This window comes from Crotalus tigris, unplaced genomic scaffold, assembly GCF_016545835.1.
Source record: "Crotalus tigris isolate CLP2741 ecotype Arizona unplaced genomic scaffold, ASM1654583v1 scf7180000019936.317499, whole genome shotgun sequence".
NCBI classification, from domain to species: Eukaryota; Metazoa; Chordata; class Lepidosauria; order Squamata; family Viperidae; genus Crotalus; species Crotalus tigris.
The window spans coordinates 257,959-283,832 of NW_024097780.1; the positions used below are offsets into that span (position 1 = coordinate 257,959).

A 25,874-nucleotide genomic window follows, 5' to 3' on the forward strand; every position below is an offset into this window, starting at 1 on the left:
CAAATTATTCATTTTTATCAAAATACCACGCATAAAAGCTTTACTTGCATCCCAGACCATTGAGATTGATGTTCCCTTGTTCATATTTAAAGTAAAATATTCCTTTAAACATTCCTTTAATTTATGAACATTTTTTTCTTGTTTAAATAAATTCTCATTCACCCTCCAGGATCTCCTATCTTCCTTCTCTACAAACAGTTCCATCCAAACTGGACTATGATCGGACAATGTCCTAGGAAAGATTTTTACATTCTTCACCCTGTTGTATAAATCTGTTGTGATCAAAAAGAAATCAATTCTTGAGAAAGATTGGTGTCTATCTGAGAAAAACGTAAAATCCTTTTCTTCTTGATTACGTTCACGCCAATAGTCTCTCAATTCCCAATCTTCTTTCATATCAAAAAAGGCTTTAGGTAATTTAGCCTGTTTAAAAAAGGTAGAAGAGCCTTTTTTGTCCATTTGTATATCTAAGACACCATTCCAGTCTCCCATTAAAATCACAGATCTATAGTCCAACAAAGTTATTTTCTGATGTAGTAACCTATAAAATTGCTCCTGTTGCTGGTTTGGTGCATACAACCCCACAATAAGAATTTTCTTGCCATATAAACCAAGTTCAAGCATAACATATCTTCCGTAAGGATCTGATTCTAACAAGGTAGCAGATAAATTCTGTTTAACATAGATTACCACACCCCCTTTCTTCCCAGGGGCGGGAGATACAAAATGAGATCCCAAGCGAGGATTATTTAAATATTTTTGATCTTTAGCTGTAATATGAGTTTCTTGCAAGCAAATAATATCATTGTTATGTTGTTTCAAATAGTGGTAAATTTTTTTTCTCTTTTGAGGAATGTTTAATCCATTAACATTCCAGGACAGGAGCTTTGCCATCTCCCTTGGCCTTCAGCCTGGAGAAGATCCGCTCAAATTCTGCTGCTGATGAATATGTAGCAGAGCTTTTGGGTCTTGCTCCTCCCACCGGCACTGAAGCAATTTGCTGAGTAGATTCTTCAATTTCTTTTTCTTTTTCTTTTTTCTGTTGTTCTTTTTCTTTACGTTTATGTGCTGCACGGGTCATTCTCTGTTCTTTAACCTCTGGTTGAGAAATCCATACCACCTGTCCAGCAGTCATCATCCCTGTACCTTCAGATTTCTGTTCCATCTCTTTGTCACTCAAGACTTTATGCATCATGGGCAAAGGAGAGCCTGCTCCCAGGACCGTTTTATAAAATTCCTTAGCTTTAGCAACTGTATTAAGTCTATAACGTGTCCCCGCATGGCTCAAAACAATGCCCATCGGAATCTCCCATCTAAATGGCATTTGTCTTGCTTTAAGTTCATTTACTAAAAAAGCAAAATCTTTTCTGCTTCTTAAAATTTTAGGTGGAATTTCCTTTAAAATAATAATATCTTGGGCAGCAATCTGAAATCTTTTATTATAAAAAGTTTGTAGAATCTGATTTCGCAAAGACTTCTTAGCAAAATATATCACCACATCTCTAGGCAAATTCCTCTGTTTTGCAATCCAAGAATTAACTCTATAAATTCTTTCCACATCCCCACGTAACTCTTCTTTATCAATATTCAAAATAACAGCCAAGTCATTAATCACCATTTCCATCAAATCTTGAGTTTTATCTTCTTTCAGACCCCTTATTCTCAAAGCATATTCCATCTGTCTATACTGGAACATAAGAATATCATCTTGTGAAGTCTCCACTTTTTTCTCCATATCTTGAAATTTATAATCCAAAAGTTCAACTGTTTCTTCAATTTCCTCTACTCTGGAGTCCAGCTTCACAACCACTGAGGCCATTCCAGATAGAGCTAGAAGTATATCATCCCTCAAAATAGCATTATTCTGTTCTAAAAGCTCCTTCATCTCTTTCTTCATTTCCTCCTTAGTTTCAGATTTATTCTGGTCCAAAAGTTGTTTCATTTCCTCCCTAAACTGTGAGACGGCACTTACCATTATTTCTTTAATGTCTTGTGCTGATGTGCCAGATGGGGGAGGTGAAGGTGGAGTGGATTTAGGTTGCTGCACTGAGGGTATTATTTTAAGTTGTTGTTGCACAGTAGAAGTAGCAGGAGAAGAAGTTACTTTAGAAGCTGCAGTAGCTGGTTGTCGTTTTGAAGCCATTTTAATTTATCTTCCTTTCTTCTTAAAAATACCAATAAAAATAAGTAATCCAAAAAAAATTAAAAATAAGATAAAATAGAATAAAATAAGATCAATCTAAAAGTCCCCAAGAATAAAAAAGTAAAAAAGTAAAAAAAAAAGCAGTATTAAACAACAATTCAGCCGATCCGTCTTTTGAAGGAAAAAACTTTCAAAACGCCATTTTACTTTCACTCTCACTTTTCCGCCCGAAAAAAAAAGAGAAAGCTCAAAAAAATAAAAAAAAAATCAACACATACTAAATAAACTAAATAAACTAAAAAAAAATAAAATAAAGCTAAACTATAAATAAAATCCTTTAAACAGTTCTGTCCGGTTTAAGATTACTCTTTTTTAGAATACTATCAAAAATTATATAAGGGTACTAATATTCAAATTACAGATATAAATAATTATTTAGGCAAAGTTAACTTTCCTAAATTAACAGAAGATCAGGAAAAAAAGATTAACGGTTTAATTACTAAGGAAGAAATTGTTACAGCTATTAAACAATTGAAATTGGGCAAAGCGCCGGGTACGGATGGGTTGACATCTATTTATTATAAAGCTTTAGTAGAAGAGATGATTCAACCGTTGTGTGAACTGTTTAATAATTTATTACAGGGGTTAGAGATCCCTCCATCCTGGCGTAATGCATTTATATCATTGATTCCAAAAGATAGTCAAGATCTTACTTTGCCTAAAAATTATAGGCCTATATCTCTTTTAAATGTGGATTATAAAATTTTTGCAAAAATTTTAGCTAACAGGCTTATGGGGATCTTGCAGCAGTTTATACATAGGGATCAATCGGGTTTTATAACTGGAAGGTATATGAAGAATAACGTTAGACAAATTATTAATTTATTAGAGTATTTAGAAAAGAATAACCAAGTCTCTGCAGGCTTGATATTTTTGGATGCTGAAAAAGCCTTTGATCAAGTGAATTGGCAGTTTATGCTGTGTTTAATCAAGGAGATGAATTTTGGACAAAATATATTACAAGTATTATCCAATATATATCAAAAACAGACTGCTCAAATTATTGTAAATGGGGGTTTGTCAGAGGCTTTTGTAATAGAAAAAGGAACAAGACAGGGATGCCCGTTGTCTCCGTTATTGTTTGTTTTAACACTGGAAATTTTGTTGATTAAAATTCGGGAGTCTCAAGAAATAAAAGGAATAGAAATTAATAAAAAAGAATATAAATTAAGAGCCTTTGCAGATGACTTGGTTGTTACTTTGTCTCAACCTGTTTCTTCGGTGGTGAAATTATTACAATTGATTCAACAATATGGACGTGTTTCTGGCTTTAAAATTAATAATAATAAGACCAAAATATTAGCTAAAAATATGACTAATGGTGATAAACAGGCTTTAGTTAACTTAACAGACTTTGAAATCGTTGATAAGGTAAAATATTTGGGGGTTATATTATCTGCTTCTAATGTAAAATTGTATAAAAATAATTATGAAAAGCTGTGGATGGAGGTACAGAAGGATTTAAAAAACTGGAATAATTTACAGTTATCCCTTATGGGCAGAATTGCAGTTATTAAAATTAATGTCCTGCCAAAGTTTATTTTTTTGTTTCAAATGTTACCTATTTTAAAGAACGAACGTAATTTAGATGAATGGCAAAAAGGTATTAATAAATTTGTTTGGGCAGGGAAAAAACCAAGGGTGAAACTTAAAATAATGCAAGATTTTCGTGAGAGAGGTGGACTCAAGGTACCAAATATGAAATTGTATTATGATGCTGTAGTATTGACCTTGATTAGCGACTGGGTGAATTTAACAAATACAGAAATACTTCATTTGGAAGGCTGGGACCTACTTTTTGGATGGCATGCCTACTTAATATTTAATAAAAAAGTGGATTGGGTTTTTAAGTCTCATATTATAAGAAACTCTTTGCTAAGAGTGTGGAGAAAGTATTATAAAAGTGACTTCAAAATACCATTATGGGCTATACCTCGGCATGCCATAGAAGGTATAAGGAAAGGGGTAAATATGGACAAGGTCTCTTACGTACAGTTACTAAGATGGGATGGCCAAGACTGGCAGTTAAAATCTTTGGAAGAATTAACACATGAAAATTTAACTTATTCATGGTTCCAATATAGACAAATAGTGGATAGATGGAAGATGGATTGTAAAATGGGCTGGCTTAGAGAAGATGAAATTTTTTTAAAACAAGTAAGAGATCAAAGGCCAACCCATATTAAGAGATTTTATGGGGTTTTAGTGGAATTAGATTCAGAACTTGAACTAGTTAAAGATTGTATGATTAAATGGGCACAGAATATTGGTGAAACGATTTCAATGGATACTTGGGAACTTATTTTGATAAGAAATGTTAAATTCACACAAGCGCAAAATTTAAGAGAGAATTTTTATAAGATGTTTTATAGATGGCACCTTGACCCAAAGAAAATGTCCATTATGTACCCTAATCTACAGCCGAAATGCTGGAGATGTGGATATTTGGATGCTACCTATTAACATATTTGGTGGACGTGTAAGCATATAAAAGCTTTTTGGATTAAGATATGGTGGAATATTCAAAGAATTTTTAAAAGGAGGGTAAAATTTACTCCGCAATTATTTTTACTAGGTATTGTTATTGACTGTGATGCTAAGGAGGTTATATTGATGTTAAAGTTGATTACAGCCGCTAGGTTGTTAATAGGACAATATTGGAAGAAGGAATCTTTGCCTACTTTACAAGAATGGTTTCATAAAGTTTCGTATTTGGCAGAAATGGCAAAGATTTCGGCTTTCTTAAAGGAGCAATCTCCAGAAAATTTTTTTGCGGTATGGGAAAAATGGATAAATTTTATACAACATAATTTGGATATGGAAAAATATTATTTAGCCTTTTTATAATTTGTAATGATTGTTTTTTCTTTCTTTCTTTCTTCTTTTTCTTTTTATATATATACATTTTTTACGTATTATTATTCATATATATTTTTTTTTTATATATATATGCTTTATTCTTCGTCTACTTTCTTCTTTCTTCTTTCTCTCTCTCTCTTCTTTTCTTATTTCTTTTTTTTCTTTTTTAGTATATATTATTCATTTTAAAGTTTATATTATATATATTATTACTGTGATTTTTATTATTATTATTAATTATTTTATAAATTGCAAATGTTATTTTTAAAATATTTGTTAAATAATCCTATATTCAGTTCTGGGAAGTCGGGGGGGGGGTGGGGTGGTTGGGAAGGGGGGGGTGGATTCTTATTTGTAAAACTTTTGAAAAATTTTAATAAAAAAAAAAAAAAAAAAGCCAATAGGAATTGTCCAGGCTGTCTCTGCCCTGCTGAGCCCGCCAAAAGTCCCATTCTGCAAATGGTGCTGCACCAGTTGAGTAGTCCTCGACTTACAACTGGTTGAGTAGTCCTCAACTTACGACCGTTTGGGGGTAGCGGCATTAAAAAGGTTGAGAACCACTGACCTAGGACTTTCCCATAGGGGAGTGAACATCATGTACATAGTATGGCCCCTTATTAATAAGTCCATCTGATTTTTGAACTAAGAAATTATATTCTACAAAGTTAGGACAACATCCCAGAGATCTTGTGATTCACCCTGGCAGAAATTTCCCAGAGATTCAGTCATGGTCTTTTATAATTGGAGATGATAAGGATTCAGTCTGGGACTCTTTGCAGACAAAGCATTTGCTATGTGCAAATGACTTTTATCTTGTTGCTTTTGCTGGGGAAAAAAAGGTTTTTGAGCTAACCCTCTTATACTAGAAAACTTTATTGTTTAGAAAATGAAAAAAAAATCAAAGAAAGGTTTGAGGTGCTAATATTGCAGAAGGCAAGAGCTTATAGTATGTTTTTGGTGAGTGTACGAGTTGCAGTGATAGTTTCTTGTTGGAAAATGTATTGCTTATCTCTTATAGGTTTTTTTAAAGCACTAGACTACAAGAAAGACAACCTGTTTACTAACACTTAGCATTCCCAAAATGTTTGAACTGAAACTTGATGTGGCAATCCCTCTTCCCACAGGTACACAATGTCTCTTCAAGTAAACACACAGAAGTGTGAAGAGTAGGTATGCGTTTCTCAACACATACCGGATAAGCATCTAGCAGCTAAAGAGTGATACATATAATTCCATGTATATCCCCCAGCATTTGGAGACACTTTCACATTTTTGTTTTCGTAGTACAACAGATTCCAGTGATAAATATGATCATGTACAATACAGGTAATGGTCGACTTGCAATAGTTCATTTGGTGACTGTTCAAAGTTACAACGTCAGCGAAAAAAGTGACTTATGATAATTTATCATGCTTACAACCATTGCAGCATCCCCATGATCACATGATCAAAATTCAGACACTTGGCAATTGGCATGTATTTATTATGGTTGCAGTGTCCCAGGGTCATGTGATCACCTTTTGCAACCTTCTGACAAGCAAAGTGAATGCAAAAACCAGATTCACTTAACAACCATGTTACTAACTTACAATGATTCACTTCATAACTGTGCCAAGAAAGGTTGTAAAATGGGGCAAAACTTGCTTAACTAACATCTCACTTAGCAACATAAAATTTGGGCTCCATTGTAGTCATAAGTCAAGGACTACCTGTGGTTCTGAACTCTAAAGATCAAAATAATTTCTAATGTTCATTAATTCATATCCAAACTGTTACATGGAAGGAATACACAGATAATATTTTTGTGGGATCTTCCCTCAACAAATATCCTCAATGTAGCTGTACAAACCAATAATCTACAGAATCAGATTGAAAGCAGAATGATTATTTAATCCCAGTTTGTTTGTTTTAGCTTTGTGTATGCAACTACTAAACTTTGAAGAAAAAGGATAGAAAGAGTATTGGTGCTTTTGAACTTGGGTCATGAAGAAGACTCCTGAGAATACTGTGGCCAGCCAAGAAAACAAACAGATGGATCATCCAACAATCAACCCCAAATTCTCAGTTGATGACCAAGCTGAAATTGCCCTTTCAGCAACAAGGTGGATGGACTCAGTTACAGTAGTGATAAGTGCACCATTGGAAGATCTGAAGGACCAGGTTAGGAATAAATCATCATGGAGAAAATACGTGGTGCTAGGAGTAAACATTAACCTGATGGCATATAGTTAAAATCAGTCAATCAAAGCTGCAAAGTACAATGTAGGTTTAAAAGCAATCACATAAATATAGCATCTTTGATACGTAAGATAGGAAACAGTTCACAAATAAAATTGCATCTGTTTAAATTAGTGGAACTGTTTCTCACCCACCATAGTAGGTGCTCAGAAAGCATCTGGAGGCTAATTAATATTCCTAATAACTGTAAGAATTGAAATGTAAATTATTGTCAACAATAACATTTGGGAAAAAAATATCATCTTGTAGATTCCAGTACATACAGCATATATCACAAAATCAGTGGTGGGAATTGAACCCTTAAGTTAGAGAAGCTTGAATCAAATTCACCATTTGGCCATGCAAGAGAATGAATGACTGTTTACCCAGGGGTAGGCAACCTTGGTTCTTTTATGACGCGTGGACTTCAACTCCCAGAATTCCTTAGCCAGCTTGGCTCAGCTTGGAAACCTCTCTCTTTCCCCTCAGCATGGCAGGCTCAGGAATTTTGGGAGTTGAAGTCTACGAGTCATAAAAGAGCCAAGGTTGCCTACCCCTGGTTTAGCCTATTATTTCTCAAGTTTACAGTGAGGATAAACCTGGGTAATTCCACATGTTTAAAAAAACATATAAAAACAAACAAAGCAGGAGCTTTTTAGAAAAAAAGGAAACATATAATCTCTTTCTTTTTAATTTTCCTTTCCAGAGGGGAACTGAAAGCCACCCTTTTAAATAGATTTCAGACAAAATTTAGATGCTAGATTGGGTGCTGCCACAGATTGATGAATGATGGCTATATTGCTAAATGCAAACCAGGCATATTATTGTACCTGTCAACTTTAGAGCTTTGCCTGACTCTGGAAAATCAAATGCTCACTACTTTTTACAGTCCTCCAACATCTAATCTCTGAGGAGAGGAGGCTTTTTGAAAGAAGAAGAAAGAAAAAACCTGTAACTGATTGTAAATGTCTGCCATCAAGAATATAAACGTCCATCCTTATCAGTATACGCCAAGAGGCCTGGGGAGGATGGCTTTGGTTTCATTCTAGGAATGCAGCAGTCTCTGTAACAAGTATCCTCGTCTCTAATACTTTCCAGCTTAGGTTGTTGGCTTTTTTAAAAGGGGAAAGAAGAAGTATGTAGACATTGACACTTATTTTGCTTTGATAACACCTAGCTTGTTTTAAAAGTATGTTACGGATGGTTCAAAGGTACAGCTTGCACATACCTTTACATATCTCTCTGCAAAGAACTGAGTAGAAAACAAGGAACCAGATTTGGCTAGAGAAGAGGCAGAGACTGTTTGCGGAGGTTGGGCAGATGTTCCTGGAAGCTGTTGACATCAGTGGCAAATGAAACTGAGCTGTGAACAGATTTACTCAAGCACCTCCTGGAAAAATCTCCAACTAGGTGGATACAGAAGCAGAAATTGTCCTAATCATTGTCTACGAAATATTCTGCTATTTTCTGTGCTCTATGTTTTATTCCATTGACTTAGACATAAGAATTAATCTCAATCACTCAAGACAGAATGTTTATTACAGATGTTCATTCATGACTTCTTTGATTAGAGAAAGGACAATGCCATTCGTTTATTAGTGACTGGAAACCCTTATTGAGTTTTTTTGTTTTTGCATAAAAATGAAAATAAGTAAATGTAGTGATTGTGATTTTGAGGCAGGACAGGACAGACTATAGAAAAAAGAGTGTTATGATATAACTTCAAAGGTTAAAATACCATTGTACTTATAACTATTATAAAGGATATTGGGAGCTACTTCTTTATATCTTTCTCTTTTTATATTTTATTCTATCTTATTTTTCTTATTACTCATCTAGCCTTTTCTGTTATTTCTCTTCCCTTTTTCATGTTTTCTGTTCTATTTTAATTTGTATCAATTCTTACAATTGCTGTTAAAACTTTCAATAAAAATTATATATATGTATGAATGGCAAATGTTCATTCTTGTCCAGTGGAATTCACCTGCGAAAGATATCCCAGAAAAAAAATATTACCCAATCCGACATCTTCAAAATTTGTTGGACTACAGATCTAATTACTCCAACATTTGATACAAATAGAGACTCACTTGTATCTCCAATGCCATTTGTACATGAAATGCAAGAATTTAAACAATGTCTTAATTTAAATTTTGTGATCATTGGTTTTCCTTTTATTACTATTATTTTAAACTTTAAAACACCTTAAAGCAATAAACCATGATATACACCTGATAATTTTTACAAATCTACATATAGTCTGTATTAGATGGCACAAACCCTTAGGTCAGGGGTATCTAACCTTGACAACTTTAAGACTTCTGGACTTCAACTCCCAGAATTCCCCAGCCAGCCATGGAATAAAAGAGCAATTCTGGCTGGGGAATTCTGGGAGTTGAAGTCCACAAGTCTTAACGTTGCCAAGGCTGGACGCCCCTGCCTGAGGTATTGATTGGCTCAAGCTGCTGTGAAAGTATTGAATATTACAGCCGGGAGAGGCTGAGGGGGGGGGGACAGAATAAAAAAATTGCAATTAATGTTTCATCTGGAGACATGAATGATCTCTGTGAAATAGAGAAGAACTACATTAATGTGGAATAATGAACAATCACTAGAATAATGATGTGTCTGCATAATTACTGGAATAGTGCTGTGTTAGTGGTATGTGACTAACCTAATGCGCATTACACTTGGATACAATGTATGTAGCAAACTCTCCATTGTATACCCGTGAGAAACGAACCTAATGTATTACAATGTGTATTCCTTTGTTCCTGAGAAAAGGAAAGTATAAAACTGAAGTCTGAACCCGCCCTCGGGGTTCAGAATTGCTTGTTGTTTTTTGCTTCTGAACCTGTGCAATAAATCTCTCTGCTAAAACCCTCTGGAATTCGTAAGAGTCCTTTCGTTTTCCACAAGAACATAACTTAGAGCAGTGGTTCTCAACCTGTGGGTCGGGACCCCATTTGGGGTCGAATGACCATTTCACGGGGGTTGCCAAACAACGCAGTCCGCCATTTTTCCCCCCTTTTCCTTAGCTGTGCTACTCCCTTTTATTCTATTGGCTTTTGAAAGCCAATAGAATAGACTCTCTTGAATAGATTCTAATTCTATTGGCTTTCAAAAGCCAATAGGAATTGTCCAGGCTGTCTCTGCCCTGCTGAGCCCGCCAAAAGCCCCAGTCTGCAAACAGTGCTGCACCAGTTGAGTAGTCCTTGACTTACGACCGGTTGAGTAGTCCTTGACTTACGACCGGTTGGGGGTCACGGCATTAAAAAGGTTGAGAATCATTGACTTAGAGAATAGCAATATCCAAGTACTGAATAGATTGAGAAAAGAACCCAAAAGAAAAATAGCTTAATAATAAACTTGGAAAAGAGTGATATAATTTAGGAAAAAAGAAATAAAGGCAAGAAATTTCTGTTCAGACAAGGACTCTGGAGAAAACTCTGGCTTTTAAGATTGGGGATATTGTTTCTATGCTCACTGAACTACAGGAATTGGGTATGTCTAGTCTGGTGAAAAGAAGGATTTGGGGTGACACAACAGAAGTGATCCAATATTTGAGGGGTTGCCCCAAAGAAGAGGGAGTCAAGCTATTCTCCAAAGCACCTGAGGGCAGGACAAGAAGCAATGGATGGAAACTAATCAAGGAGAAAAGCAACCTAAAATGAAGGAGAAACTTCCCAACATTGAGAACAATTAACCAGTGTTTGTTGTTCTGATGTTGTGGGTGCCCCATCACTGGAGACTTTTAAGAAGAGATTGGACAGCCATTTGTCTGACATTGCATAGGGTTTCCTGCTTGAGCAGGTGGTAGGACTAGAAGACCTCCAAGTTTCCTTCCAACTCTGTTATTCTATGTTCTATGACAGGGGTAGTCAATCTTAGCTCTTTTATGACTCGTGGACTTCAACTCCCAGAATTCCTGAGCCAGCTAAGCTGGCTCAGGAATTCTGGAAATTGAAGTCCACAAGTCATAAAAGAGCCAAGGTTGACTACCCCTGTTTCTATGATATGAAACATATTAAGGGAGCAAGCAGTTTGAAATCCCAGCTGGCTGGTTTGTCTCCCATTCAACCCCATGGCTTTACTGAGTTTATTTATATACTGCCAAAGAAGTAAAGGCGTTTCAGAGCAGTCTGTCTAGCTTTCAAAAACCAGCAGGACAATTTGGATAGCAAGAAAACCAAACTACATTCCACCCAGTTCCCTCAAGTCTCAGATTTTCAACCTTGAGGTATGAAAGCTCTTTCTCTTCTCAGTCCCTCACCTTGACAGCCATTTATCAATGATAAACCAAGAGTGGACAAACGGTACCCCTACAGATGGTATCAGTTCTCAGCACCACTCTCCATCTTGGACAATAGATGGCAAGGCATGCTGGGAACTGCAGCACAAAATATCATATACGCAATCAGCCCTCAGGTTTTGCAAAAAATATAGAAAATGAGAAAATGGCACTTCAACCTTTCCTTCTTCTAGAAAGAAATTAAATGATATTCTTAAAATTATGATACGATGATTTATTTTATTTGTATGGACACCCTTTCATCTAGGCAACTCATGGCCTACAACAGGTAAAATCAATAGTGAGGTGGCATATAAATGTAATAAACATAAAATAAAAATAAAAAACAATCTAATAAAAACAAGGTAATAACATTTTTGCTAAGATGAAATGACAGTTGAATATTTGTTTCGTCACCGCTGCAAGATATGAAGGCCAAATTTACCTAATTAAAATATGCATAATTTTACATTTATTTCACTGTCATCATTTCTGTCTGCCATAACAATGCAAAGATCTGCATTTGAAAGGATAGGGGGACTCCTTTGTTACAGATTCTTAAACCACCAATCCCACTTCGTAGAATTATAAGTTGATTATAGAAAGGAACATTTATTTTAGAAGCACAAGAGTGAGGCTACATCAGAGGTTCTCAACCTGTGGGTCGGGACCCCATTTGGGGTCGAACGACCATTTCACGGGGGTCGCCAAACAACGCAGTCCGCCATTTTTTCCCCCTTTTCCTTAGCTGTGCTACTCCCTTTTATTCTATTGGCTTTTGAAAGCCAATAGAATAGACTCTATTCCAGCAGTTCTCAACCTGTGGGTCACGACCCCATTTCACGGGGGTCGCCAAACAATGCAGTCCGCCATTTTTCCCCCTTTTCCTTAGCTGTGCTACTCCCTTTTATTCTATTGGCTTTCAAAAGCCAATAGGAATTGTCCAGGCTGTCTCTGCCCTGCTGAGCCCACCCAAAATCCCATTCTGCAAACGGTGCTGCACCAGTTGAGTAGTCCTCGACTTACGACCGGCTGGGGGGTCGTGGCATTAAAAAGGTTGAGAACCACTGGGCTACACGAAACAAACTACAGACCTAATTTCTGTAAGCAATAAGATCAGAAGTTTGGCAAGAGTAAACTATGCCTCTCTGAAAACATGATGGGTGGGAAGGAAAAGGGAGGAGGGGTCAAAAAGAAAGGAAAAAAGGGAGTGATAGTAAAAGAAGAAGGGATAACTTGCTGATAATGCTTCTGATCCTACCCACTAATGGCATGGAGCCCCCTAATAAATTAATCCCAAGGAAATATGGCTCTCAAAGAAAGATAGGCTTCTCCCCCTTGCCAATTTATAGGTTTCAATGGTTGGCAGATGTCCAGCAAGACATCCTATGTGTCTGGAAAGAAATATACTCATAATGCATTGAACTCTTCTGCAATCCAGTTCTATCCTCTTTTCTATAGAGCAGCGGTTCTCAACGTTTGTGTGACGGCAACCCCCGTCACACAAATGTTCTGCGCATGCGCGGCCCCCATGCGCGGCGCCCCCCGTGCGCGGCGTGCATGCGCGACGCCACACCCATGCGCGGTGCGTATGCGCGATGCCACCCCCATGCGCGGTGCGCATGCGCGACGCCGCCCCCTGAGGGGAGAAAATGGCGGATCGCCTTCTTTGGCGACCTCCGAAAAATGGTCGATCGACCCCAAATGGGGTCGCAACCCATAGGTTGAGAACCGCTGCTATAGAGGCTTATATTTCAGCCTATTCAGACTGACTTCCAGTATACATCTACTGTTTCTATAGAAGAAACTTGCTAGGCACCCCGAAACTTACTTTTAATGAAGCCACCATAGATAGGTATGTGCTCTTAGAATTACTTCAGAAGTTTAAAACTCCCCATGCAGTATTTTTCCATTCATTTTAAATATAACCAGTGCTTTTTTTTTTTTGTAAAAAAAAAAAGTGCTGGAACTCACACATGTCATACAACCCGCCTTGCCTACCCTACAAGGTTCCATCCAAAAAAGGGGCCGGAACTCCATTCTGGGTGTTCTATGACAAAAAAAGCCCTGAATATAAAATGGAAGTTAGCTAGCAGCTTAAAATTATGCTGGAACATTTGGAGGGAGGGAGGGAAGGAGGGGGAACTATTTACTCATACTAGTTACTGAATACTTACAAACAATTGTAGGAGAAAAATTGAGGCTATCTACTTCAGGAAGAAGCTAGCACAGCTCTATATATAAAAAGTTTGCCTTGTTGGCTTGTCCCTGTTTGGTTGAAATTAAGAGAGTTCACGTTTTCTTTCTAATATTCAACTTGCTGTCTTGTATCAGGAATATTTCTCAGCTTTTTTGCTTTAAAAATCTGGACAATATATCCAAATAACATGTCATCTCCTAAGGCTACTAGATCTGGGTTGCAAACAGCTGGATGACCCCTAGAAGATAGTAGCAATGAGATAAGAAAAACTTTTTGACTTTTTGGTCTTCTGGATTTTTGTTTCAGATCTCACCAACAAGGTCAAGAGGTTGTCAACACAATTTAATTTGAATATTAAGTGTCTGGACTGTCATCAAGGACATGTGGTTGGGCTGCATAGTAGCCTTGTCATTGGGGGAAACTAGCCCCCAGTCTCAACATACTTATCTTTATCTCACTATAAGGCAGTGTTTCTCAACCTTGACAATTTTAAGGCATGTGGACTTCAACTCCCAGAATTCCACAGCCAGCAATGCTGGCTGTGGAATTCTGGGAGTTGAAGTCCACATGCCTTAAAATTGTCAAGGTTGAGAAACACTGCTATAAGGCAAGGGAACTATTCTTAAGGCAATCTAACGAAGCAAGCAATTTCAATAAAGTACAGAGGACTTGTTTTCTTTGCAATAATAAAAATGATTAGGTTGAATTTCCTAGGAGAAAATCCAAGGGCATAAAATGTAGAATTCTTTACTAATACTTTTTCTTATGTTCAAGAAAACACTTTTTTTTTTACAAGCCCACAACTACTGAATCTTGCACAGATAAATCCCAATCCCAAATAGCTGGATGCAGGAGGGTGAAGGAAAAACTGCTGGGATCATGTTCTCACTTCTGTCCAGTTGCATCTCCTACTATCACTAGGGACATGACTCCTTTGGTAAAGAAAACCCATTTTCAACCACCTCCTCACCTGCCAGACGTCGGTCTCTGGTGCTCTTCCAGATAGTGTCCAAGGCTCTAGTAGTGGAGTTCTTGATATGATCACTGAATGATCTTCTCAAAGGGGGTCTTACTGCGTGGTGATCCATAATGCCAGGCAGGAAAATCTCAAATCCACAATACTAAAGCAAGCAGGCCTTGTGAGAAAGATACCTTCGTCGGTGCTGTTGTTTCCTGGATAATTTCTGTGTGAGGTGGGCTCATGACAGACAAGAGGTTTGCCGTCAGCTGTGTTTTCTTTCAAGATCCGAGCATTGCAGCTTTTCTACTGCAGATACAGGGAAGCGGAGAGACTGCAGGCAATCTGTTGGCAAGCTGCCAAACGTAAGGCTGCTGCTCACCACATCTGGGAAGGCTTATCAATGAGCCTCTCGTTTAGAGCTGGAGCACAAGCATGGAGAATCACAACAGACTTCAGTCTTGCTGGTTCAACGAAGCAAAACACTAGAGTCCTCCATTCACACATGACCCTTTTCTGAACAGCAAGATGCCTTTGCTGTGCTGATATTTAGACAGGCACTAAAACAGAGCAACCCCACTCCCCACACCTAAAACTGCAAAGCTGCCTTTTCCTGATATGGCTTGTTTGTTTTGCTTCCCATCTGTCCTTTTCCCTCCCTCCCTCACACATACTATCAATTGACCCTCGGAAGAGCTGGGCTTCATTCTTCAGCCCCTTCTGTGAAGGAAAGGAATGATTTGCAGTACTTCAGGCATGCTTCATTTCTAAGAAGGTGACACATCACCTGGCATCTGGACAGCTGGTCTGTACAACTTTAATTTATGGATATCCCTGGTGATGTTATTGATGACTTCTTTTCCCAGCATAGGGATATCCTACCTAGACATTCAATGCTCATTCTGAGAAATACCAGAGCAAATAGCAAAGGGATGAGCCATCTATAGGACTCTGTAGGCCAGTGGTTCTCAACCTTTTTAATGCCGTGACCCCCCAACCGGTCGTAAATTGAGGACTACTCAACCGGTCTTAAGTCGAGGACTATCAACTGGTGCAGCACCGTTTGCAGAATGGGACTTTTGGCGGGCTCAGCAGGGCAGAGACAGCCTGGACAATTCCTATTGGCTTTTGAAAGCCAATAGAATTAGACTCTATTCAAGAGAGTCTATTCTATTGGCTTTCAAAAGCCAATAGAATAAAAGGGAGTAGCACAGCTAAGGAAAAGGGGAAAAAATGGCGGACTGCATTGTTTGGCGACCCCCGTAAAATGGCCGTTCGACCCCAAATGTGGTCCCGACCCACAGGTTGAGAACCACTGCTATAGGCAATGTCAGCTCAGTGGCATGCAAAAAGTTATTGTGGGCTGAATTATATGGCAGTGTTTAACAGGAGCATTCAGACAACTATCTCTTTTACATCATGGCCCGTATCCCAGCCCTACCATCTGAAATTGAGGAAAGAAGCAATGGGGAACTGTGCTTTCTGACTTCTGAGCCAGATACACCGGAGTTTTGATAATGTATAAGACGGGTAGCTTCAATTTAGCATGAACTGGTGAAAAGTTGGGGTAGTGGAGGCTAAAATTATTGTGCAAATATTATTTTATGTGGATTCCTGGATTTGGTAAAGAGGAATGGCATTAATGCAAAGAGGTTATCTTCTGAACATGCTCAATGGTTGTGTTGACTCATGGTTAACATGAGTCAAAAGACTCAAATGTTGTACTAATTATTATTTCACACATTCCAGAGCCAATTTCTCTGTTAGAATGAGCAAAGGTTTGCTTATCATCAAGGGGCTAAACAGAAACATGACATTTGCACAGACAGTGGACCTTGCTCTATGACAAATATATAGGTTGGGGGGATTAGAAGCGAAATAGGGAACAAGTTGCAAACTATTTCTTTGTGTCTTCAGATATTCTCCTTCAATTTTTAAGTTGGTTCCTTTCTGTCAAAAGGAGAACTCTTATGTGTTTGACATTTTTGATTTAGTAACAATGATATAAAAGTCATATAAAACTTTTTTCCCCCAGAAATCTGAAAGATTTGTAACTTGTCCTGGTGAAAATTCATTTTAAACAAGGATATAACTAAGAGAACTACTTAATATCTGCATCACATTTGTAATCCAAGTGTCTGCCTGCCTGCCTGCCTGCCTGCCTGCCTGCCTGCCTGCCTGCCTGCCTGCCTGCCTCCCTGCCTGCCTGCCTGCCTGCCTATCTATCTATCTATCTATCTATCTATCTATCTATCTATCTATCTATCTATCTATCTATCTATCTATCTATCTATCTATCTATCTATCTATCTATCTATCTATCTATCTATCTATCTATGAATAGTAGCTGGTATGCAAAGTACTATACAAAGTACTAAACCAGTGGTTCTCAATCTGTGGGTCGGGACCCCATTTGGGGTCGAACGACCATTTCACGGGGGTCGCCAAACAACGCAGTCCGCCATTTTTTCCCCCTTTTCCTTAGCTGTGCTACTCCCTTTTATTCTATTGGCTTTTGAAAGCCAATAGAATAGACTCTCTTGAATAGAGTCTAATTCTATTGGCTTTCAAAAGCCAATAGGAATTGTCCAGGCTGTCTCTGCCCTGCTGAGCCCACCAAAAGTCCCAGTCTGCAAACGGTGCTGCACCAGCTGAGTAGTCCTCAACTTACGACCAGTTGAATAGTCCTCGACTTACGACCGGTTGGGGGTCGCGGCATTAAAAAGGTTGAGAACCACTGTACTAAACAAAAGTATTTCTTGCACAGTAGCCACACCACATTTCCTATTGACCAACAAAACCTCTATCTGATTTGGATTTAACTTCAGCTTATTCTCCTTCATCCCATTAATAAACATAGGCAACGTTCAAGACCTGACAATCTTTTTTTTTTTTTTTTTTTTTACTTTGGGCACTGACATTGGGATGTTAAATAAGACTGTCTGATAAATGGTTTTGGAAACTGAATGTGACTAGATTGTGGTTTTTTTCATATAGTGTTTTTTATTTTTTCTATGTTATTTTGTTTCCTATTTTTAATCTCATCTTAATGTAGAATTCTGTTTAATTCCACTTTAATGCAGAATTCTATTTGTCACTGTAGCCAATCGGATTGCCATGAGATGCACATAACAGGAAGTCAAGATATACTCTTCTCTTGCCAATGTTTACCTGCAATGCACGAGTTTACCTGCACTACTTGAGGAAGATTGTTAGGTCAGTGGTGGCGAACCTATGGCATGCGTGCCAGAGGTGGCACTCAGAGCCCTCTCTGTGGGCACACATGCCATGCCCCAGAGATGGCAACTGTTCCTCTTCAACCAGCTGCCCGCTAACTCGCTGAGATCCCACGTGGTTGAATGCATCCCGGCACGGCTGGTTTCCCTCCCCCCGTCCCATCCCATCCCTCCTGGCCTCGCATGCTCTCCTTTTCCCGGGCACGACCCACTGCATTGCCTCCTCAGCTGTCGGCCGGCCATCCAGCTCAGAGGCAGTTTCTTTGAACTGCTGGCAGAGGGCTGCAGAGCCCCAGAGTGCGCTGGTCAAGGGGCCGGCAGGCTGTGGCTGCTGACGGACACTGTCGGCCCCCATGCGCTCACTGGCCTCTGTGTGCCCTGGCCCTTGCCTTGCCCCATGGCAATGGCACCCCCACCCTGCCTTGACTCACCCCACAGGACGAGCCTCTTGCCTACCACCACACCTGCCAGAGACCCCCCCTGGATCTCCCCGACCCTGCCCACTCCTCACAGGTGTCCCTCCCCACGAGCAACATTGAGGTGACCATGCCCACCTCGGCCACACCCACCCAATCTGCCATGACCACCACAGCCAAACCCATCTAATGGGCCACGCCCACCTGGCACCCGGCAATAAATAAATGGTTTTGGGTTGCAGTTTGGGCACTCGGTCTCTAAAGATTCGCCATCATTGTGTTAGGTGGCATGGCTTGCCTTTAGTAGTTGCTGGTGCTCATCTCTGGAGGCTTTTAAGAAGAGACTGGACAGCCACTTCCTGAAATGGTATAGGCCTCAGGGTCTTCTTCTCGAGCAGAGGATTAGAGTAAAAGACCTCCAATTGTCCTTCCCAGTTTTGTTATTCTATGTTTTATGTTCCTTACATTGTATCAGTCACTCCAAAACATGAGTAGGCACTCAAAATTGCTGGACCATTGGATAGAACACTTCCTCAGAGACAAGAAATTTAAGCAGACCACAATATGTTTCTCCATCCTCAACCTTTCTGTAATCTAGCTTATCACAGAATAGCCCATTAGAATGAACTACTCTTACCTCTGTCTGTCAGAACTCCACGATACAATTAGCAATTTCAACCAGGATTAAATTCTGAATAACAGATGCCTTATCAAGACTAGGCTGATGTAGTTTTGAACAACAGGTTGGGTTTACCCTTGATATCATTTTCCTTTCTTGGTGAGATTATAACATGGAAGGAAAAAGCCAGCTTCTTTCTCTCATGGTAACTTTCATCAATTTTCCCCCATTGAGAACTAATTCTTGTTTACTTGAGCCAAACTGTGATAAGAAAATCCATCAAAAACAATTTTTTTCCATTTGACACTTGGACAAATTGGTGCATGGTGGCCATTTTACTTCTGCTAGTTGAGGATTTGGGGAATTATAGTATTAACATAGAGTAGGATGATGAAGCAGATCCGATATATTTTTGGAAAATGTTGAGAGCAGCAAAGCTAGTTTAACCTATGCTACTCAAGGCCTCAAACGTTGTTCCACTTCACTGTCAAATTATGATCTGCTTGCTAGACAAAAGTTTCAGATAATTAAAGCAGCAATATAGATGAAGTCAAATACCCATAAGGATTCCTTGCCTGAACTAAAAAGAGACACTTTGAAGGTCAGGAAAAATATATTTTTGTCATTTTGAATAGGAAATAATCTGATTCTCGCCTGTGAGAATGTCTTATACTTGCACAAGAGGGAGAAATCCAGTTTGATCATAGAAAATGCCAAATATTCGCCTTGCTATCAAGTTTCAGCTTCCAAAGACTGTAACAAGGTTTGTATTAAAAAAAAGCAGTATACTGTAAGTATAAAGCAGTGTTTCTGCTTAAGGTGACAGTAATTATTAGCAAATCTATATTATCTTTGTCTCAATAGTAAATTTCTTCAGTCACTGAAGTAGCTGAAGCATCTACCCAGTTTCCTAGCTTAGAAATCACAAGAATTTGACATCACATTATACAATTTTTAGTTCAGAAGGGTGTAGTTGCAGATGTGGTTGTTCAATATAATTATGACATTCTGTTCTCTTGAGTTTGTGCATACTGTATATGCATCTGTGTACAGGATTAGACATTTAAGAAGAGTGACATGCTTAGTAACATCTATATTTGTCTAAATTCCACGCCTGCCTGTTATAGAATGCCCAATAATTCATTAACTAAATTCCCATGCTGGGAAATATAATTTATTTTGTGAAATTTGGGTGGAGAGAGCCAAAAGCAGAAACTTTCTAATTATGAAATATGAGATAAGGGTGCCATGCAATCAAAACTGCTGGGTTTTTTTGCCACCAATACCTTGGAGCAGCACTAAAAAACCCAAATATATATATGCGCGATGGAGCACAGAGAAGGAGTAAGAAAGAACTACACCCTAATGCAAGACACACACTCAGATTACAGCACGCTCAGCTGGGACCTGTGACACGGTCCAGGAGCCGAGTGCAAATGATTAGCGGTTGCATATCAGCTTTCCCAACGACTACCGTTTACACCCTGATGATGTCAAGAGCTCTTGACGAAAGCTAGGCTCAGTAAATAAAATCTTTTATATTTTTATATTTTTATTCTCTTGGTGATCAACTATTTATTGATATATATATATATATATATATATATATATATATATACATACATACATACACATACATACACACACACACACACACACACACACACATACATACATACATACATAGTATGAGGTAAAATAAGGTGATCACCTGGATCCGATCCAGGGTCAAAGCGCAGAGGCAGCCGGCCACATAAAAACGGACTCCCAGATCCAGCATTTCATACCCTGACGATGTCGGTAGTGTGGCCGACGAAAGCTTGGTTTTGTAGATTAAACATTTATGTTTATGATTTTATCCTGGTGATCACCTTATTTTACCTCACATTATGTATATACCAGGGATTCGTGTTTTTAATACTATTAAGGATAATACATACATATGTATATATGTGTGCCTGTGTGTGTGTGAATGAATTTACTACCAAGTTTCCTAATACTTTTAGTTGATCTGAAACAGAACTTAGTTGCTATGATACTTTCAGACTTCTCTAAAAAACTAAAGCAGGCCCTTTCCTCTTCTCCTTGTCCACATTCATTCAGCAATCAGAACTCTCAAGATATTTACACTGAATACTTCATTCCTTGGAGTTGGCTCGCCTTCCAAATTTCATAATTTCATAAGCTCTTGTATTTATGCCACTCTATTTTTTCTGCTTCTGTTCTTGCAGCAACATGCGGCACTTTAGGAATGTGCTCCCTATTCCCAAGAATGGGAATCCTTGAGTATTGCACAGAAGCTTGTACATGATGCACCCTTAAGGCTTTATTCCTCTTACTTGTCCATTCACTTGCAAACACTAGAGATTATCTGTCTCTTTAGGACCAAATACAAGGAATTACTCTGCAAAATAACAATGCTGAGATTATCCCATTGTTCAGTTGCTTGCGGTGGGCTGTAAGCCTATTATATAAACTGTGGTTTGTTTTTGCTTTCAAAGTTTCTGCTGTTTTCAGGCAGCCTCTCTTCTCTTGGCAAAAAGTTCACAGTCTCAATCCACTTCATATACTCCACCTGGACAAGGAATAAATGGTCTTTTTGTCTGTTAAATCCCAATGGTAGACTGATCCCATTATGAGTACACATTGCACCCCAAAATGCCAAGGCAGCAGGATCAGAAGAGTCTGCTTGTTATTTATTGTGCATTATAGTGCCAGCTCAACATATAAACAAGACGAAAGATGAGCACCAATTATTTTAACAACCACCACCCACCACAACCAAATCCACACCATTGAAAGAAAAATGTGGCCTGTGTCTGAAGTGCTTTTTGGATGGCTGGCTGAATCTGATGCACAGAATGAGTAACAAGTACTGTGATTCCTTAGGTAAAGGTGAGCAGAAAGTCAACTTCTCAGGCTTAAGCAAGACTAACACCACAAACATGCAAAAGAAGCTGGTCAGATATCAACTCTGCATTGAAAACAGGCCTCTTGCATACTCTTTCATGGTCAGAGATCACAGGCATAAAATGTCAGCCTGCATCTGAAGACTTTGCTCCTGGCTTCACCTGCTGCTTTCAAGCAATCAGCCTTAAGCTATCCTTATAGAATTAGCCCAAATTTCTGTTAGTCACTTCTGTGTGTATGAGTGAGAGGAAAAAAGATATGTAGTGAAAACTATGCCATGGTTCCAGTCAAGATCTTAGAAACAGGGAGAAAGTTATTAAAGTTCCACTCATCTGAACCAATGTGGGCCAGAGCTGACTTCAGTGGAATCAGACAGCAGAGATCAACTAAAGCAGTTTTAAAATAGATCTAATACTGTTGAGTTCCAGGCAGGGGATAATGCAACCATCTCCACCTTGATGCCCTCCAGGGGTTTTCTGGTTATAATTTCTGGAATCCTTCAATGGGTCTTGAAAGCTGTTCCCAGAAACCAGGGAGCTTAACCTGAAGTCATTTACAATGGGTTGGCTGGGCATTTCTTTCTTCATCAGTATCTAAAGCTAATATCCATTTTGTTTCAAGTAAAAATATTTTGTTCCATTTTCAAAGTAGCAAAGGTCTGCAGATATTTTTGGTATCTTATGTCTGTTATCACTGACCAACGTATGATGATAGCCATTGTCTAAGGCAGGGGTCTTCAAACTTGGCCCTTTTATGACTTGTGGAATTCAACTCCCAGAATTCCTCAGCCAGGCACGCTGGCTGAGGAATTCTGAGAGTTGAAGTCCACAAGTCATAAAAGGGCCAAGTTTGAAGACCTCTGGTCTATGACATGGCAATTCTATTAGAATAGACTTATGGCTTGTTTTAATCAAAATGACTATCTGAGAGTTGGAACCGCTATAACTCTCTTGGTCAAATATAGTTGATAACCAGCAGATATCCCCTTCCTTTCTATGGATGCAGATATATTTTTCTTCCAGGCATTCTCCCTGAACTTTTAATTACACACACCAACTTGCTTCTCACTGAGTTACAATTTCTTGCTCCATATACATGACTGATAGTCCACTACTGCTTTTTAAATCTGGTCCCGAGTAAAACTATGCTTTGTTTCAACATTTTCAGTCCAGCTGCAATTTGGGCATATTCCCTACAGACATTCCACCATTCACATTCATTAAACAGCATCAGTTTACAAAGTGGCATCATTTATAATAAAAAAATGGAGGGGGGGGGACAAAGCTGTTAAGAATGCAAAAACTCACTGTATTTCAAACAGTTCCACCATGAAAACAAAAACAAAAAAAACAGGCTACACAATTGTCTTAGAGAATACAGTTTGCATTTGGAGTTATATTAGATGAACACTAAATATTCATCTATTTTGTTATAAGTCTTCTACCTTTCCAGTTTTTCCAAAGAAAAATTGTAATAACCACTTACAGATTATATATTCCAGAAACTTGTGATAAATAATATGTTTTTTTTTCCATTTTCATGTCAGTTTATTCCAGCAAGGGTCACACTGAATCATTAAAAGTCAGACACATTTATCCCAAAACGACTACAGCAATTATCGCATTAGCTAAAAACATACTTATGCAACCCACAATAAAGTCACTGTGAACAATGATGTACCAAACATTCATGGAATATGTCCAACCCTTGTTTCTATGAAAATAAATGCAAGCTGCTTCAGATATTATGACTTTCAAACACTGAAAGCGCTTCCATACAGAAAAAAAAAAAGATAGAGATTGCATGTACAATTGTCACTAAAAAATCTAGGCACAAACTTTCATGTTTTGCTCCACATGAAAGCATATTAAAGAATTTTTCAAGTTATCTTAAAATTCAGCCCTTACAAGAGCAAACAACTAAACTTTCCTCATATAGTCTATGAATATTGATCTATATTCAATTATAGCATATAGAATAATAGCATTGAAAGGGACCTTGGAGATCTTCTAGTCCAACCCCCTGTTCGAGCAAGGGATCGTATACCATTTCAGATAATTCAGGCTATCCAGTCCCCTTTTGAAAGCGTCCAGTGATGGAGCACCCACAACTTCTGAAGGCAAGCTGTTCCATTGGTTGATTGCTCTCATCATTAGGAAATTTCTCCTTAGTTCTAGGTTGCCTCTCTCCTTGGTTAGTTTCCAACCAATGTTTCTTGTCTTGCCTTTTGGTCTTTGGAAAATAGTTTGACCCCCTCATCTTTGTAGGAGTCCCATAGACACTGCTATCATGTCTCCACTATAGTCCTTCTTTTCATTAGACTAGACATACCCAATTCCTGTATCCATTTTTCATATGTCTTAGCCTCCAGCCTCCTAATCATTCTTGTTGCTGTCCTCTGCACTCTTTCCAGAGTCTCAACATCTTTTTTATATTGTGGCAACCAGAACTCAATGCAGTATTGTAAGTGTGGTTTTATTAAGGCTTTGAAAAGCGGTACTAGAACTTCACGTAGTACTGATTCTATTCCTCTATTAATGCAACCTAGGATTGCTTTGGCTTTTTTGGCTGCTGGCACATTGTTGGCTTATATTTAAGTGATTGTCCACTAGAGGACAGGAAAGCCTGGAGGAACATTGTCTATGGGGTCACGATGGGTTGGACATGACTTTGCAACTAACAACAACAACAATCACTAAGACTCCACGATCCCTCTTATAATTAATGGTATTAAGCTAAGTTTCACCTAATCTATACCAGTATATTTGTTTTTTCTTGCGTAAACGTAAAACCTTACTTTTATCTATGTTGAATTTCATTTTGTTAGATAGGACCCAGTGTTCAAGTCTGTCAATATTCAGTATTGCCACTTACTGAAACTGTCAGCATTTAAGTCTGTCAATATAAATGTCATTTATATATAAATGAAATGTTACATTCAATTATTTAAACCTGAAAGATAAAAGCTTTACAACAAACTGCATCCCACTCGTAAAGGAGTAGTAAAATACATCATGATATAAGCAGACTCTGCCCTGGATTCTTCCCATTCCTTACAATCCACATCCCACCTCTTGTAATTTGACCAAGTTCCATATCTTTACCATTGTTTACATTCTTCTTAGTAATAAAGGTTCATCCCAGAGAAGCAACATTCTCAATTTATGCTGTCAGTTTTACTTTTTTTTAATGACAGGATAGTATAAAGAAATTCAGAAGTAACCAAGTAAAGATTCTTTGATAAGAATATTATTTAACACTAGTAATTGTATATTGCAGTATTTTGCAACTTTGAGATGTGTGGACTGCAACTTCCAGAATTTCCCAGCCTGTATGGTTCCTACTTGACCATAAATATCACTTTGCATCATCATTTTTTTTTTTACTTCACAGACATCCCAAAAGATATTCAAGTATAGCTAAAAGATATAACCCTAACCTTAAGCCCAACATCCAGAGGATACTAAGTTACTAAACATAGAGGGATTCCTACCTCATCATACAATTTTAAGCTCTTCAATATTACAAAGAAGTCAGGAAGATAGAAAGGATTTGGATAATAGCAATGTAAATTATTTAAAAATTGATGAGATTGATTTACCCAGAAACATTGGAACAGCTAAATATGCATCCAGTTTAACCGCATGGCAGCTAATGGAGTTGCAAGAAGAGAATAAATGATAAGTGTTCACAAATATTTTGGTAACATCTATCTCTAAGAAGAAGTATCTCACTTTGAGGGAGATGGGTGGTCTATAAATACAAAATGTAAATAAATAATAAATAAATAAACAAATAAAGCCAGAATGTGAACAAATAAATAAATAAAGCAAGCCAGAATTTAAATTATTTAAGATGAGATTAAGAATAGGAATAATGAAGTGAAAAAAAAAGAGAGGTAAAGTCAAGTTAAACGAGGCTGAAGGAAAGAAAATTGCTTTGTGGTGGATTTGTTTCCACTAGAA

At 38.1% G+C, this 25,874-nt stretch overlaps 1 protein-coding gene across 2 annotated transcripts in view; it reads right to left on the reverse strand.

Moving 5' to 3' along the window:
- Nucleotides 1-25,874, reverse strand: part of DLC1 (DLC1 Rho GTPase activating protein) — a 187,478-nt gene that overhangs the window by 151,373 nt on the left and 10,231 nt on the right. The window contains exon 1 of one of the 2 annotated variants that reach the window (XM_039364973.1): nucleotides 14,741-15,596. The exons of the other annotated variant lie outside the window; for it this stretch is intronic. Coding sequence (XP_039220907.1) covers nucleotides 14,741-14,858 — 118 coding nt within the window. The 5' untranslated portion in view covers nucleotides 14,859-15,596. Of the gene's footprint in view, nucleotides 1-14,740; nucleotides 15,597-25,874 lie in introns of those variants that run through there. 2 annotated transcript variants of the gene reach the window in all.